The 17781-nt window shown below is 46.2% G+C and overlaps 1 protein-coding gene across 1 annotated transcript; it reads left to right on the top strand.

Annotated features, from left to right (window-relative positions):
* The first annotated feature begins 717 nt into the window (after positions 1-717).
* Positions 718-5687, top strand: LOC129097160 (extracellular calcium-sensing receptor-like). The gene is made up of 8 exons (XM_054605912.1): positions 718-839; positions 1364-1658; positions 1754-2043; positions 2239-2534; positions 2985-3190; positions 3328-3549; positions 4259-4382; positions 4783-5687. Exons 1-8 carry the CDS (start codon positions 733-735, stop codon positions 5685-5687), a joined length of 2445 nt encoding a protein of 814 aa, XP_054461887.1. The 5' UTR covers positions 718-732.
* The last annotated feature ends 12094 nt before the right edge of the window (positions 5688-17781 follow it).

Raw genomic sequence — 17781 nt, 5'->3', positions numbered from 1 at the left:
TTATGGCTCCAACAGCAATATTCAGTATAAAACTCATGATATCCACATTCAGTCTTTACATGGCTTATCTAAATATTACATTTTAAGTTTTTTTACATGACATGTTTTATTAGTTTTATATATTTTTTGTGAATAAAAAGTCAAAACTCATAATAAAAACGTGTGTTTCTTTCTCTTTTATGAATTCTAAACTGAATATGCGATTTAATTACTCAAACAACCCATTAACCCATAACTGTAATATGAGCTGAAATACAACAAAAAAGATTTAGGATATAGACATAATTACAAATAAATTGCTTACAATGGTTACAGGAAAAGAAAAGAGACATGGGCTCTTTGTGTAGATTATATTGTACACAGCTCACAAAAAAGACTTGGAAACGATTCAATTAAAGACCACGGGGTAAGAGCATCCTCTCTCTGACATACAGTAAGATGACGTACAGTAGAAGGATGGAAGCTTTTGTCTGAAAATCTATATAAACCAGTGAAAACACAGTATGCCCACATGTGGACAGTTGAGGGATGGAGATCTCAGCTCTCGTTATTGGTCTGATCCTGTGTCTGGGTTTAGATGAGCTGAACTCAGCTCTTGCTTTGAATGGTTCTGTGGATGGTGTGAAACAACGGGCTGGTCTTACAGAGGATAGGACTGGTGTTGGGGTCAGTACTGAGGCCTCTTCTGTGAAATGTAAGCTCCAGGGTAATACTCGTCTACCTGCATTCTCAATGGATGGTGACTACGTGATTGGTGGTGTTTTGTCCATACACCACTATGTGCACACAGTGAAGCATAACTACACCACCATGCCTGAGCCACTCAGATGCACAGGGAGGTTAGTAAGAGGGAGATGTGGGGTTAAGAGGATGTTACTCTGTCAGCATGGAAATGTTTTGATTTGTACGGTGTGATTGTAATAATATATATTTTATTTTTTACATAAAGTGCCTTAACAATATTTGGCCGTAAAATTGCAGGTATTTCTTTTACATCAATAGTAGTAAGTAAAAAACCAACAAAGAACAATACAATAAACTTCTTATTTATTTTTAAACTGAAATAAAGTGTTTATCAACTACATATTTAACAGGATAAACATAAATTAAGAGTTTAGATTTAGTTGAATTGTGAATTAAATTCATGTGGATTGTTGGACTAATATCTAATACTGTTTTTTTTATTTTGGTGTTCAGGCAATCTTTGATGTATATGTGGATCACAGATGCAGTGCAGCTATCACTTGTTGTACATAAATTTGAATTTAAGTTTTCCTAAATTATGTATTTCTAGTAAAATACTGAATCGTCCTCATCATATGTAGGCCATATTTTAAACAGTGACATGGGTGTCTGTGTGCAGCATTGATTCCCGTGAACTGCGCTTTTCACGCGCAATGATCTTCGCCATCGAGGAGATTAACAACAGCACGGAGCTGCTGCCGGGCATCAAACTCGGTTATCAGATCTACGACTCGTGCGCCTCGGTGCCCGTGGCGGTGCATGTGGCATTTCAGCTTTCAAGCGGCCTGGACCCGGTGTTTTACACCGATGACAATTGCTCGCAATCTGGTGCGCTGATGGCCATTGTTGGTGAGTCTGGGTCCACGCCATCCATCAGCATGTCGCGCATCATCGGGCCCTTTAACATTCCTCAAGTAAATATATTGAATTTCTGCAAACAATGGGTTTAATTCACTAGTGCTACTTTTTGTCCGTCCTCTGACATAATTACACTATTGTATTCCTGTAGGTGAGCCACTTTGCCACTTGTGCATGTCTGTCTGATAAGCAGCAGTACCCGAGTTTCTTCAGAACAATCCCGAGTGACCAGTTCCAGGCTGACGCGCTGGCAAAGCTGGTAAAACATTTTGGTTGGACTTGGATAGGGGCTATCCGATCGGACTCGGATTATGGAAACAATGGTATGGCGTCTTTCCTGGACGCGGCCCAAAAAGAGGGGATCTGTGTAGAATACTCCGAATCTTTCTACCGGACCAACCCACGGAGCAGGATCCAGAGAGTAGCTGAAATTATCCGCAGGTTTTTTGTGCTCACGCTGACCTTCTGGATACAAAACCACAAAAATGTTCTTTCATATATGAGATGGAAGATTGTATTATTCTTTTGTCAAACATTAAAGGATTTCATATCTGTTTTTTAATTATCTTGATGCATTTTTAAAATATATTTTATTTTCACATTTGTGTAATACAATGCACTATAATTTTCCTCCAGGTCTACAGCTTTGGTTGTTGTGGCATTTACCACCTCTGGAGACTTTAGGATTCTGCTGGAGGAGCTGTCGCTAAAGCCCTCTCCACCTCGCCAGTGGATAGGCAGTGAGTCCTGGGTAACTGACCCAGACATGCTGAGGTTCAGCTTCTGTGCTGGAGCAATCGGATTTGGCATTGAGCAATCTGTCATCCCAGGTCTGAGGGACTTCCTGCTGGATCTCTCTCCCTCTAAAGTGGCTGCCTCTCCAGTGCTCACTGAGTTCTGGGAGGATGCATTCAACTGCAGGCTGGAAAAAAGTGAGAAAGTTTTTAACATAAAAGACACTTACAGTTGGGTCTTTGTGTGTGTTCTGTCTGACAGTGATTTCATACCATTTATTTATTCAAAACACATTAAAACAGATCTTGTCAGTATCTAATTAAAGGAAAATACATTATTTGCCTTGTATGCAGTTGACTAATTGTCTGATAACTGAGCTGTTACATAAAGGTAAAATGAAAAATCAGGGCCGTATACAAACTGAAAGAGCAACTTTCAAAAACAAGGAATGTCTGCCAAACAGTGCTTTGAGAAATAAAGCAAAATAATGTTTTACTAATAAATTATAGCAATGTAAATATAAGAGTTTTTGCTAGGGACATTTGGCAAGTTAAATAAAACAAAAAGAAAAATATATACGGATGAATAATGTTATAATATCATTTTCAAGGTTAAAAAAATCCTCCTTTTGTCTTTCTGTGTTTTAGGATCAGCCACAGACAAGAATTCATGTGACGGAACTGAAGACATAGAGACTATCCGGAGCCCGTACACTGACACATCTCAGCTCCGAATCACTAACATGGTGTACAAGGCTGTCTATGCAATCGCACATGCTATTCATAATGCAGTGCTTCAGGAATCACACTCCAACGCTCAGTTTGAAAAATTCACCAGCATAGAGTCCAAACAGGTCAGTTCAAACAAATATGTGAACACCCTATTGTACATGTTTTGCTATAGTGTACCTTTTTTTAAATAAAATATTCATTTTATCTCACATGGTTTAATTTCTCGCCCTCTCTGTCTTCTTTTACTTCGTCCTCACAGGTTCTTTCCCAGCTGAAAAATGTACATTTTTCACAAAACAGTTATGATGTTTCATTTGATGCCAACGGGGATCCTGTGGCCACATACGAGCTGGTTAACTGGCAAGAAACGGAGAGTGGCAGCATTGAGTTGGTGACAGTAGGGCACTACGATGCCTCACTGCCGGTGGGCCAGGAACTCCGTATCAACAAGAACCTCACCTGGGTGGAGGGTGGCACAAAAGTAAAGAGCTAAAAAAAATAATTATATATTCAAATTTCAACTTAAGTGACATTAAACGTTATAATATGTGTACAACTCTTTTTGGTCACTGCAATTTTCCCCCAGTATATAACGACCTTGAATAGATCCATCCCAAATACTATTCCAATATAATAAATAATGTAATATAATAATGTACATTTAGTATAACTCTTTTATATTTTCCAAGAAAGTGTTCCCTTGCTGATTCACGACAAAGGGCCAGTTACCCAAGTAGAGAATTTGTGCTAAAAAGACTAACTTTTGAAGACAACAAATGTTGTGAAATTGTAATCCTAGTTCCATAAGCACAGGTACTCTCTGCTTGTCTCTATGGGTTATACTCTCCCCAAATCAAGAGCACACACTCGCCCACTGAACATTTACAAAAACGTTGCTGGATAATCAGAATCAGAAGCTGTTTATTGCCAAGTAACTTGCAAGTAATTTTGCTTTTTTTCACTATTGGTGCGTAACAGTAGACAGTAAACACAGTCCAATAATATCAGACAATTTGAAATTAGAAATATGAAAATGTTCAATTAAATATGGTAACGAATAAACAAATAAGAGTACGTTAAAACAAGTGTATAAAGTCTCAATGTGTTTATTAATGTGAACCTATCCCTTAAATCCTCAGCTTCGTAGCACAACTGAATATGTATGACTTTTGTTTCTATCTATGTGCCAGGTGCCTGAGTCAGTGTGCACTGACAGCTGTCCTCCAGGAACTCGTAAAGTGCTGCAAAAAGGAAAGCCCATCTGCTGTTATGATTGTATACCGTGTCCTGAGGGAGAGATTAGCAATGCTACAGGTATTGTTTTTCATATGGCAGATTAAGAGAATGCTGGCACATTTTAGCGGCCGCGCCATTCCTGATCCTAGAGTTTTGCCTTCAATTAAGTTTTTGACACTATAACCTAGCAAATAAGGTTGTCCTTTGAGTCTTTGGATACATGCTACCTATCATTTTCCTGCTGCTTGTCTGCTCATCCATTCTCGGTCCTGTGATCACATCAACCCTGTCCCCTAGATCCTCCACTGGCTCCCTGTCCTCTCTCACTCTGAAACACATCTGAGACTGCCCAAAATATCCAATGCACTTTTTAAGAACTGCATAATATAGCATTATATTAGCATTATTATTATTATATACTGTACAACATCAAATATACATTACAACTGCTAAAAGCCCTCTTTGTTTTATTTTTCAGATTCCCCTGATTGTTTTTCTTGCCCTAAGGAATTTTGGCCTAATGCAAAGAGAGACACTTGTCTCCCCAAGCCTGTAGAGTATCTTTCCTTCAATGAGGCCCTAGGAATCATCCTGGCGGCATTCTCAGTTGGTGGTGCCTGTCTTGCCATTATAACAGCGGCTGTGTTCCATCGTCACAGGACATCCCCGATTGTCAGGGCCAACAACTCTGAGCTGAGCTTCCTGCTGCTCTTCTCTCTGACTCTCTGCTTCTTATGTTCATTAACTTTCATTGGAGCACCCTCCGAGTGGTCCTGCATGCTGCGTCACACAGCGTTCGGGATCACCTTTGTACTCTGTATGTCTTGTGTTCTTGGAAAAACTATAGTAGTGTTAATGGCCTTCAAAGCCACTCTCCCAGGTCATAATATCATGAAATGGTTTGGTCCTCCACAGCAAAGAATGACTGTAGTGTCTTTCACCTTCATTCAAGTTATAATATGTACTCTTTGGTTGGTTCTTAGTCCTCCATTTCCAAGAAAAAACCTAACCACATACAAGGAGAGAATCATCCTGGAGTGTGCTTTAGGCTCAGCTATTGGGTTCTGGGCTGTGCTCGGGTACATCGGCCTACTGGCTGTCTTTTGCTTTGTGTTAGCTGTGCTCGCTCGGAAACTACCTGATAGTTTTAATGAAGCCAAGCTTATCACCTTCAGCATGCTGATATTCTGTGCAGTCTGGATCGCCTTTATCCCAGCATATGTCAGCTCTCCTGGTAAATTTACTGTGGCTGTGGAGATATTTGCCATTCTGGCCTCCAGTTTTGGACTCATATTGTGTATATTTGCTCCAAAGTGTTTCATCATATTGTTTAAGCCAGAGAAAAACACCAAGAAACATGTAATGAACAAAAATTTACCCTAAATCATCTCAGGTTCCGAAATAGATACGATGGCAACATACAGTATAACGCTAATGATATGCACATTCTTCACCTTTTTGATTTAAGTCCTTTTGAATTAATATTAAAACGTTAATATCCTTTTAACATGTTATCATTGTTTTTTAATGGGCTGAGCACATCAAAAAGGTGAATAAACAAAGTCCTAATTCACAACATGAGTGTGTGGTACTGAGTTCTTTCATGATAATATGTCTATCATTATTTAATACCAGATTAAAACATACGAGTAACCCATTAAAATGTGTTCATTTGTTAGGTTTTACTGGAATAAGGCTAGGATGAAATTAGGATGATATCCTGCAAGTGAAAAAAAGATTATTTTGTACACGCAGGCCACAGAAAAGACTTCGACAAGAGTTAAAGACCACTGTGTAAGAGCATCCTATCTCTGACGTACAGTAAGATGACATACAGTAGGAGGGAAGCTTTTGTCAAAAAATGCAAACCAGTAAAAAGATATTATGCCGACATGCAGACAGTTGAGGGATCTCAGCTCTATTTATTGGTCTGATCCTGTCTCTGGTTTTGTGAGAGCTGAACTCAGCTCTTGCCTTGAAGGGTTCTTGGGATGGCTAGACTGGTGCTGGGTTCAGCACTGAGGCCTCTTCTGTGATATAATACAATAGATTAAAATGTTCTCTCCAGGTGGACAGCTACAATTGTGGCATATATACGTACATCTCATGGAGACATGATGATCTATCTGCTGGAGAAGCTGTCGCTCTTTCACCTTGCCAGTGGATAGGCAGTGACCCAAGACATGCTGAGATTCAACTTCTCTGCTGAAGCAATCTGATTACACATTGAGCAATCTGTAATTCCAGGCCTGAAAGATTTCCTGCTGGACCTCTCTCCCTCTAAAGTCGCTGCCTCTAAGGGTTCTTTTAGTTTTTTTAGAGGATGCATTCAACTGTAGGCTTTTCTTTGATTGTCATAAAGTGCATTTCCAAACAGTAAATGGATGAATTGAGGCTATGGTAAAATATGAAACGTATGCTGAAAATACAATTCTTGCTTTTGTAATAGCTTGTATAACGAAAGTGTATTGTCAACCATGGTCCACCAGCACCTATGATATTAGAAAGCAGGATAGATGGCACACATTTCATCTCATTTTAAGCAATATTTATTTTCTCATTTTTAAGTTAACGTTTATTTAAACATTTGTGTGCACAGGAAAACATTAGACAAAAGTAAAAAACATTTCACAGTACACAGACGTAAAATTACGTTCAATTAATGCAGGGCACTACTTAAACAGGCATTTCAGGGCACAAAGTGAGCTTTGATGCAGCTTCGGGATATGAACCTGCAGCCACATGAGGATGTAAATGATGATGAGTGGTTGTGGGTGTTTTTAATAAGTTCAAAACCAGGAAACTATACATCAACTCTCTTCTTTTCACTTTGTGGCTTTAATCAACCATGATTTGGATTTAAATTTATTATCAGAATATTTTTTTCTGTGCAGCAAGGTCAAGCACTGTTTAAAATAACAACATTTGATGACAAATCCATACTACAAACAGATAACTGTATATCAGACATTATAAAAATGTGATTTGCAGTTCAATCAATTAATCTGTCTGACATAAACTAGGCAAAACTGAGCATTCCCCCCACATAGAACATTTTAGAAGATTATAAGTTATTTCATGGTTTTATAGTTTTTAGTAAGGCTTTTTTAGCTTATATTCAATCATTCTTCAATAAAACCTTTTGTTCATTTCAAAAAACCTGTCCGTCCTGTTTCAGCTACTTATCTGTGGGCCTTAATAATTTCAAATCAATATTTAGGGTTATTGAGTCAGTATTTCTGGGTTTGTAATTACCCTGGGGGCGTTATTTGCCTGAGGAGTTGATATACGCAGGGACAATGGCCACCAACACAGCAAAAAGGATCAGCATGCTGTAGGTGATGAGCTTGGTCTCATTGAAGTTGTCTGGAAGATTGCTTGCCGGAAATGTCTGTTTGCATGTCTAAAGCATGGGACTGGTGATAAACAGAAGTGAACAAAGGAAAACGTAGCTTAAGTGGTGCTAAGAGCAGGAACTTGGTGCCATGTGTGCCACTTTGAGATGCTTGTTTAAGAAAGGAGATGCACTTATGACTTCTGGTGACTAGTAGTTCTCTTGAATACCTATGTTGAATATACTTCCTGTAAGTCGCTTTGGATAAAAGCGTCTGCTAAATGACTGTAATGTAATGTAATGTAATGTGTGTACTGTGATGATTGAGGGAGATCTCCCAAACGGAACAGATAAATGTCCCCAACAATGGAGTGGTTTCAAGCAGATACCGAGAGGCTCTTGATAGGAGAGGAACCCTGTTTTCTTAGGAACACAGTGGTGACGCTGGGGCCTGGACGAGAAATCCTCTTGACAACTGATGCGCTGCATGGAGTTTAAGAGAACAGAGGAGTTGTTAATATATATATTCTTACCAACAAATTAGGTACATGGTAAACATAAGCATTGAGAATTTGTTCAAAGCCGTTGTATACTGCTATGAGATTACCTTGGCACCCTGTTTTTAGCAAGTATGATAATGTCATACATAATGTACTTATTGTCCATCCATCCATCCATCCATCCATCCATCCATCCATCCATCCATCCATCTCCTTCCGCTTATCCGGGGCCGGGTCGCGGGGGCAGCAAGCTAAGGAGGGTCCTCCAGACGTCCTTCTCCCCAGCAACACTTTCCAGCTCCTCCTGGGGAACTCCGAGGCGTTCCCAGGCCAGACGAGATATATAATCTCTCCAGCGTGTTCTGGGTCTACCCTGGGGCCTCTTACCAGTTGGACGTGCCTGGAAAACCTCTAAAGGGAGGCGTCCAGGAGGCATCCTGATCAGATGCCCGAGCCACCTCAGCTGGCCCCTTTCGACGCGAAGGAGCAGCGGCTCTACTCCGAGCTCCCTCCGGATGTCTGAGCTCCTCACCCTATCTCTAAGGCTGAGCCCAGCCACCCTACGAAGGAAGCTCATTTCGGCCGCTTGTATTCGCAATCTCATTCTTTCGGTCACTACCCAAAGCTCATGACCATAGGTGAGGGTTGGAACGTAGATGGACTGGTAAATCGAGAGCTTTGCCTTTCGGCTCAGCTCCTTATTCACCAAAACGGTCCGGTACAACGCCCGCATCACTGCTGACGCTGCACTGAACCGCCTGTCCATCTCCCATTCCATTTTACCCTCACTCGTGAATAAGATCCCGAGATACTTGAACTCCCTCGCTTGGGGCAGTGACTCACTCCCAACCCAGAGGGTGCAATCCACCATTTTCCGGAAGAGAACCATGGCCTCAGACTTGGAGGTACTGACTCTCATCCCGACCGCTTCACACTCGGCTGTGAACCGCCCCAGTGCGTGCTGAAGGTCATGTTCTGAAGAAGCCAACAGAACCACATCATCTGCAAAAAGCAGGGATGCGATTCTGAGGTCATCCAAACGGAAACTATCCTCCCCCGGCTGCGCCTTGAAATCCTGTCCATGAAAATCACAAACAGGATTGGTGACTGTAGCCGACTCTCGACTACCGTAGGTTCTCCCCAACACAGATACGGCTTCAGCAGGTAAGTTCAACAATGGTATATTTATTTCTTTCAAAATACAACACAAAATGCGGACCGTCGTGCGCTCCGCTTTGCTGCCCGGCTTCTCGGGCGCACTCGGTCCACCGTTTCCGGAACGCCACCACTCTGATGGCTTTTCGCTCTCGTCTCAGTCCTCGTTCCGCGTGTGTGACTGTTCCCCCCAGAACTCCAGTCTGCTACTGCTTAAATAGATTTGGCATCATTAGCACCACATTACAGCTGTGTTGATTGAACTCACAACGGCACTGTTCCCATGAACCACTCCCACACCTCTCTCCCCTGCAGCTGAGCGCAGACCACGCCCACTGCCACACACCTCCACCGCCCGACTTAGGCCGGGGAGCCATCCGGCCTAGCCTACTCCCCCCCTACCTGTGAGCGGGAAAGGAAGTCTGCCACAGCCATCTGCACCCCCGGCCTATGGACCACTTTGAATTTAAAAGGCTGCAACGCCAGATACCACCGAGTGATCCGGGCGTTGGCATCCTTCATGCGGTGGAGCCACTGTAGAGGGGCATGGTCCGAATAGAGGGTGAATGGGCGTCCCAGGAGGTAGTAACGCAGGGCATCGACCGCCCACCGGATCGCCAGGCCTTCCTTCTCCACTGTGCTGTAGCGAGACTCCCTCTCGGACAGCTTCCGGCTGATGTAAAGCACTGGGCGGTCGATCCCCTGCACCTCCTGGGACAAAACGGCCCCCAGCCCCCTGTTCGAGGCATCAGTCTACAGGATAAAAGGGAGAGAGAAGTTAGGTGTGTGGAGAAGAAGTTCCCCACAGAGGGCCTGTTTTACCCTCTCAAGCACCAGCTGGCACTGCTCCGTCCACTGGACCGGATCTGAGGCACCCTTTCGAGTCAGGTCAGTCAGGGGGCTGGTTAGGTCGGCGAAGTTGGGGATGAACCGCCGGTAATACCCTGCCAGCCCCAAGAACCGCCTCACCTCTTTTTACACTTCTTCGGGTTGGCGGTGAGCCCAGCCTGTCTCATAGATTCAAGCACAGCGGACACCCGCTGCATGTGCTCCGCCCAGCTGTTGCTGTGTATGATAACATCATCCAGGTAGGCGGCAGCATAAGCAGCGTGTGGACGCAGTACCCGGTCCATGAGACGTTGGAATGTGGCTGGGGCACCGAACAGCCCGAAAGGAAGTGTGACGAATTGGTACAATCCGTACGGAGTGGAGAAAGCCGTCTTTTCCCTGGACTCTGGAGACAAGGGAATCTGCCAGTAGCCCTTGGTCAGATCCAGTGTCGTGAAAAACCGAGCAGTGCCGAGCTGGTCCAGGAGCTCGTCGACCCGGGGCATTGGATAGGCATCAAACCGTGACTCATCATTCACCTTGCGGTAGTCCACACAGAACCGTATAGACCCATCCTTCTTGACAACCAGAACAATGGGGCACTATTGGACTCTTCTATTACCCCCATCTCCAGCATATCTTTCAATTCTTTCTGAACTACCTTTCTTTTGTGTTCAGGCAACCGATAAGGCCGTGATCGTACTGTCACGCCTGGGCGAGTTTCAACATGGTGTTGTATAAGGTTGGTGCGTCCTGGGAGAACACATCAGCAAAGCGCTGCTGCAACGCAGCCACATCTGCTCTCTGGGACTGAGTGAGATGGTCTTCACAACGGAGCGAGGCTGGATTGGTGGAATTTGGCACCTCAGGCCCCAACTCATCCCTCTCTTTCACGGTAGTCACCAGAGAAACAGGCTCTGCCTCTCTCCATGCTTTGAGGAGGTTGAGGTGGTAAATTTGTGTTGCCCCTCCCCTGTCAGAATGCACAACCTCATAGTCTACATCGCCCACTCGCTGTGTGACCACAAAGGGCCCTTGCCACTTAGCGAGCAGTTTGGAGCTGGAAGAGGGAAGTAATACAAGTACTTTATCTCCCGGTGCAAATTGTCTCAGCCTAGCTCCTCTGTTGTACAGGCGTTGTTGACGCTCCTGGGCCCTGAGCAAATTCTCCCGTGAACATTGCCCCAATGTGTGGAGTTTTGCTCTCAGGTCCAGGACGTATTGAATCTCGTTTTTGCTTGGGCTCGGACCCTCCTCCCAGTTTTCCTTAACTAGGTCCAGAACCCCACGTGGTTTTCTGCCAAACAGCAGCTCAAAGGGAGAAAATCCTGTGGAGGCCTGGGGCACCTCCCGCACTGCAAACAACAGAGGGTCAAGCCACTTATCCCAATTTCCGACATCATCGTGTATGAACTTACGGATCATGGACTTCAAGGTTTTATTCAGGCGCTCAACAAGGCCATCGGTCTGTGGGTGGTAAACGCTAGTCCGAATTGCCTTGACGCCCAATAAACCGTATAGTTCCCTTAATGTGCGTGACATAAACGAGGTGCCCTGGTCGGTCAGAATCTCTTTCGGGATTCCAACTCGGGAGATGACCTGAAACAGTGCCTGCGCAACACTCTTTGCAGAGATAGTGCGCAGTGGCACTGCTTCAGGATATCGCGTTGCGTAGTCCACCAGAACTAACACAAAGCGATATCCTCGAGTGCTCCGGTGAAATGGCCCGATGAGGTCCATGCCAATGCGCTCAAACGGGACCTCAATTAGTGGCAATGGGCGCAATGGGGCTCTTGGGATGGCCGGTTGGTTTACCAGTTGGCATTCAGGGCAAGAGGCACACCAACGGCGCACAACTCCCCGAATCCCAGGCCAATAGAATCGGGCCATTATCCGGTCTAGTGTTTTGTCATACCCCATGTGACCAGCCATTGGGTTATAGTGAGCCGCCCGGAAAACCATTTCCCGACAGCTTTCCGGCACCAACAATTGGGTAATATCTTCCCCAGTCTGAGTGTCACGACTCACTCTATACAGTCTATCCCTAACCAATGAAAAGTGTGGGTATGTCGGTGGTGTGTCAGGGTGTACCATGTGACCATCAATTTGTATCACTTGGTCGAAGGCAAAGCGTAGAGTATTGTCACGAGACTGCTCAAGTGGAAAATCTTCCATGGAGTGTATTTCGGGAACCTGCGGGGCCCCTTGTGAGGGCACCACCGGTTCCCCCCCCCTTCAGCAGCGTCGGACAACCTCGCATCACCACTGAGCACAGCACACATCCCACATGTCCCTGCCGGTCGCGATCGCACACCCACACATTGCCCCACTAACGTATGGAACCCAGACCAATCCGTGCCTAAAATCAGTGGGTGTGCAAGGCGGGAGCTAACCGCAGCCCTAATTCTATGCGTTTTGCCCCTGTGTTTAATTTCAACTGACACAACAGGATATCTGTGAACACCCCCATGCACACACCTTATCTCCACCCACTTTGCCTCTACCAACGCCCTAGGCCGAACCAAGTTCTGGTGGACCATGGACTGTGTACAGCCCGAGTCCACCATAGCCTGGTGTACACCCCCTTGAATCCTTACCGGAACGCTGTATGTCCCCCGGACCGGAGGAGGGTGCTGGCGGGCCGGCAACCCGGATCACCTGGCCGACCTCCATCAGTGGACATTCTCTGCGGAAGTGACCGGGCTGCCCACACCTCCAACACTCCTGCTCTGACGCCTGAGGGGCCCCCTGTGGGTTGGGAACAGCGCCTGTAGCAGCTGGAGACTGGCGATGGGAGGAAACAGAGGGAGGGTTATTGCGAGGTTGAAATGAGTGAGCTTGTGGGGGGCGATGGAGGGAGGCTGAGGTGAGGAACTTCCTGCGAGGAGCAGGAGTCGGTCGGACAGGCGCTGATGTCCACCCCTCTGCTCCCTGTCCCCGGGGGTGGACGGCGAGGTGATCCTCCGCGAGGATAATGGCCGCCCCAAGTCCCCAGGTCGGTGGCACCGCACCCATTCCGACATCCCAGTCGGGAGGCCCTCCACAAACTGTTCAATAGTGATCCTCTCCAGCATCTTCTGCTCACCATAAGACTCCCTGGCTGTAGCCACCTGTTAGCCGCATCCCTCAGCTTCTGGGCATACACGAAAGGACGGTCGGTGGGTGTCCATTTCGTGCCCCGGAACCGGCGACGGTGGTCCTCGGGGAGAAACCCGTCCTATCAAGGACGGCTTTTTTATGTCCTGGAAATTTCCCCGCGAGGACGCTGGCAGGCCGAGCGCCGCAGTTTGGGCCTCCCCTGACAGCAAGGGGAGCAGGCGCATGGACCACGCCGCTGCCGGCCACCCGCACGCCGCCGCCGTGCCCTCGAACATCTCCAGGACGGTCTGTGGGTCGTCTTCCGCGGACATTTTGTGGAGCGCGATGCCCGTGAGTGGTGACGGAGGGGGTGGAGCCGCCGCCCCCGACCGGGACAGCAGGCTCTCCAGGACCCGGGTCTGCATCTCCGCCTGGCTGTGGAGTGCCTCCATCTGCCGCCGGTTCACCTCTGCCTGTTGCTGGTGCATGGCCGCGATCTCCCCCAGCATCTGGGCCAACGCCGCCACCGGCTGTGTCTGCTGCTCCGTCATCCCCGTGTTGAGGTCCCTCTTCAGGCGCCAGTGTAGCCGACTCTTGACTACCGTAGGTTCTCCCCAACACAGATACGGCTTCAGCAGGTAAGTTCAACAATGGTATATTTATTTCTTTCAAAATACAACACAAAATGCGGACCGTCGTGCGCTCCACTTCGCTGCCCGGCTTCTCGGGCGCACTCGGTCCACCGTTTCCGGAACGCCACCACTCTGATGGCTTTTCGCTCTCGTCTCAGTCCTCATTCTGCGTGTGTGACTGTTCCCCCCAGAACTCCAGTCTGCTACTGCTTAAATAGATTTGGCATCATTAGCACCACATTACAGCTGTGTTGATTTAACTCACAATGGCACTGTTCCCATGAACCACTCCCACACCTCTCTCCCCTGCAGCTGAGCGCAGACCACGCCCACTGCCACAGTGACAATGGGCAGCCCTGGCGGAGGCCAACACGCACTGGGAACAAGCTCGACTTTGTGCCGAGTATCCGAACACAGCTCTCACTTTGGTCATACAAGGACCGAATGGCTCGTAGTAACGAACCAGGTACCCCATATTCCCGCAGTACCCCCCACAGGACTCCCCGAGGGACACGGTCGAAGGCCTTCTCCAAGTCCACAAAACACATGTAGACTGAATGAGCAAACTCCCATGCACCCTCCAACAGACCTGCAAGGGTAAAGAGTTGGTCCACTGTTCCACGTCCAGGACGGAATCCGCATTGCTCCTCCTGAATCCGAGGTTCGACAATCGGACGGAGCCTCCTTTCCAGCACCCTGGAGTAAACTTTCCCGGGGAGGCTGAGCAGTGTAATACCCCTATAATTGGAGCACACTCTCCGGTCCCCCTTTTGAAAATGGGAACCACCACCCCGGTCTGCCACTCCACAGGCACTGTACCCGACTTCCACGTGACAGTGAAGAGACGTGTCAACCAAGACAGCCCAACAATGTCCAGAGCCTTTAGCATCTCCGGTCGAATCTCATCCACTCCTGGCGCTTTGCCGCTGAAGAGCTTTTTAACTACCTCAACGACCTCCACCAGGCATATGGACGAGTCTTCCCCTGAGTCTTCAGACTCTGCCTCTTCCACAGAGGACGTTTTGGTCGGGTTCAGGAGTTCCTCAAAGTGTTCTTTCCACCGCTCGACAATATCCCCAGTCCGGGTCTGCAGTTCTCACCCCTGCTGAGCACAGCCTGAGAAAAGCCCTGTTTCCCCTTTCTGAGTCGTCTCACGGTTTGCCAGAACTTCCTTGAGGCCATTCGAAAGTCCTTCTCCATGGCTTCGCCGAACTCCTCCCACACCCGGGTTTTGCCCCAGCAACCGCCGCCGCAGCTGCAGCCCTTCTGGCCAACCGGTACCTGCCTGCTGATTCAGGAGACCCTCGGCCAACCAAGCCCGAAAGGCCTCCTTCTTCAGCTTGACGGCCTCCTTCACCGCTGGTGTCCACCAGCGGGTTCTTGGATTGCCGCCACGACAGGCACCGATCGCCTTCCGACCAAAACTCCTAGCAGCAGCTTCCACAATGGAGGATTTGAACATGGCCCACTCGGATTCCATGTCCCCAGCCTCCCCCGGGATGCACGAGAAATTATTCCGGAGGTGGGAGTTGAAGACCTTGCGGACAGGATCCTCAGCCAGACTTTCCCAGTTCACCCTCACTACACATACACGCCGGCGAGCTCCCCTACCAGGTCTGGCTCCAGGAGGGTGCCCCGGTTTCCCTATTCCGGGCGAGGTCCCACAACCTTGTATCGTCCGATTCATTGAGGTTTTGTGAATCGCTCTTAGTCTGACCCCTCCCCCGAGACCACTTTGCCTTGGGAGACCCTACCAGGAGCTATTGCCCCCGACAACACAGCTCTCAGGATCACTGGGACACACAAACCCCTCCATCACGATAAGGTGGCGATTCATTGGAGGAGTACTTCTTGTACCATTTCTTATTTGCTAGGTTTTTGCAATGGAAACCATCACTTAGTTGGTTATGTACAAGGTTTAAAGATTAAAAACAGGTTGAGTGTAAACTGATATCACACCTGCCATGGCTACATTCTTTGCAAATTGGAACAGCTGTGCCCACTGAAAGGCCCTCTCCCTGGCACACAGTGAAGCATGTCACCCAGAGCATATGCCAGAGCACACACAGCCTTGTAAACAATGTACTCTGGCCTGACACGACCAACAACTCAGTATCCACACTTTAGAGCTCCCTCCCAAGTGCATAGTTCTCTCCCAGGTGATGCAAATCTACACTGAAATGTGTTTTAACAGAGCTGCCTCACTTGAGGAAAGAAAATCAAGGTTAACATGATGATGATACTATGATCGTTCAATGTTAATCAGGCAGGTGTGTTAAAGAAAAAGACCATAACTATGCTATTTCCAGAGCTGTTGTAGTCAGGACTTATTCTCTGTTGGTGAGATGTTTCGGTGTGTGGAGAAAGCAGCCTCTGTTCAGGCTTCACTTGCGATCCAATGCCTGACTGTCACATTCTGTCTCCCCGTGCATATATAGCTTACAATTGCATAGATAATTAGGGTTCTCTAAAGCAAAAGTGTTTCAAAATCGGAATCATGGCACATAACTTAGTGTGCTTGCTAAAATATTCTTGAACATAAAAGGCATGTTTGTAGTTCCTAATCTATTTCAATTTGATAAACAAATCAACTTCTTTCAGGGGACAGTCAACGTTGTCATAAAGAGTGTATCCCAGAGTCACTTTTAGAAGTAGGTTGGAGTTTGTGTTGATCTCTTCAATATCAAATGCCATGGACTGGAAGAAGTGTGAGAAGTTAGTAGAAATATTCAAACATAGTTGGTACAACGTTACCAATACATTGTCTATCCAGAAATTGTATTTTAATAATTTGAAACACTTTTAAGTCGTACTGTAACAACACACAGATCTTTCATATTTCTTTCAAACTAAAATACTCTGGGTATAGAGTAGAATAATGAGCATAATTTTCTGCGGTCTGCGACATGTGTCTGAAACTCACCCTTGGCACCTGGGCTGATTTGGCTCCGTGATGAAGGAAAGCTCAGGGAAGACAGATGAGTATTGGACCTCAAACAGCCCACCAAGAACCGAATCGCCAGCCTTTTGCATCCCATTGAGATGAAACTGTCTCTGTAATTTAAAAGATGAAGAAAGGGTGGACAGAACAGGCAGTAAAACAGAAGGACCACAAAATCAAGACACAGGTTTCTCCATCGTTACCCACGTGAGCGTTGAAGTCTCCCAGAAGAACTATGGAGTCCCCAGTCGGCGCCCTTTCTAGAACACCACCCAAGGACTCCAAGAAGGCCGCGTACTCCGAACTGCCGTTTGGTGCATAGGCACAAACAACAGTCAGAGACTTTCCTCCTGCGATTCCCAGTCGCAGAGAGGCGACCCTCAAATGCCCAAATAACTGCCTGCCTCCTTTCACCCATTCTTTAATCCTTTTGGACAGTCACTTCATTTTATATACATAACTATGTCATCCCCTTCACTGATACGTCATGGTTTGTTAAATCTTTTACACCAACCGGTTTGCAGGTGATGTAGAGACAGGACCTAGAAACCCGTGACAAAACCACAATGTAAAACTATATTTAAGTATACAATATGTTATCACTTTTTTTTACAAATTGGTAATGGATTGATTGGTAATGATATGAGATTTTTTTTTCATACATTTTTGGCCACTAAATCATTAATTCATTTTAAGTAGATAGGCATTCTTATCTAGACGGTACATTTTGGAAAGGTATAGAGTACACGCAGACCGACTTAAACATCGTCAATGCTCAGCTGTGAAATAGCCATGAGCATGTACTTTTAATATGCAAACTAAACTTACTATATGATGTCCAGTAGGTGGTAGTAGTATACAAAGCCATCTCCTGTGGTCTCTAATTAAGGGCTGAGTGGTAACAATTTTTATTAATTACAGTTACAGAAGAATTTATTCAAAAAAGAATATTAATATTTCCTTATATCATATAATATTTCCTATTCATATTATTGTTTGGTCTAAGAGA

This window comes from Anoplopoma fimbria, chromosome 1 (genome assembly GCF_027596085.1).
Source record: "Anoplopoma fimbria isolate UVic2021 breed Golden Eagle Sablefish chromosome 1, Afim_UVic_2022, whole genome shotgun sequence".
Taxonomy (NCBI): Eukaryota; Metazoa; Chordata; class Actinopteri; order Perciformes; family Anoplopomatidae; genus Anoplopoma; species Anoplopoma fimbria.
The sequence above is the reverse complement of the archived record's forward strand: the minus strand, read 5'-3'. Positions and strand labels throughout refer to the sequence as shown.

Excerpts from the sequence above, each read along its gene's own strand:
- LOC129097160 (XM_054605912.1), top strand. The coding sequence starts at position 733 with ATGGATGGTGACTACGTGATTGGTGGTGTTTTGTCCATACACCACTAT. Across the intron at positions 840-1,363 it reads CCACTCAGATGCACAGGGAG|CATTGATTCCCGTGAACTGC; the intron begins GTTAGTAAGAGG and ends GTCTGTGTGCAG. Across the intron at positions 2,044-2,238 it reads GTAGCTGAAATTATCCGCAG|GTCTACAGCTTTGGTTGTTG; the intron begins GTTTTTTGTGCT and ends ATTTTCCTCCAG.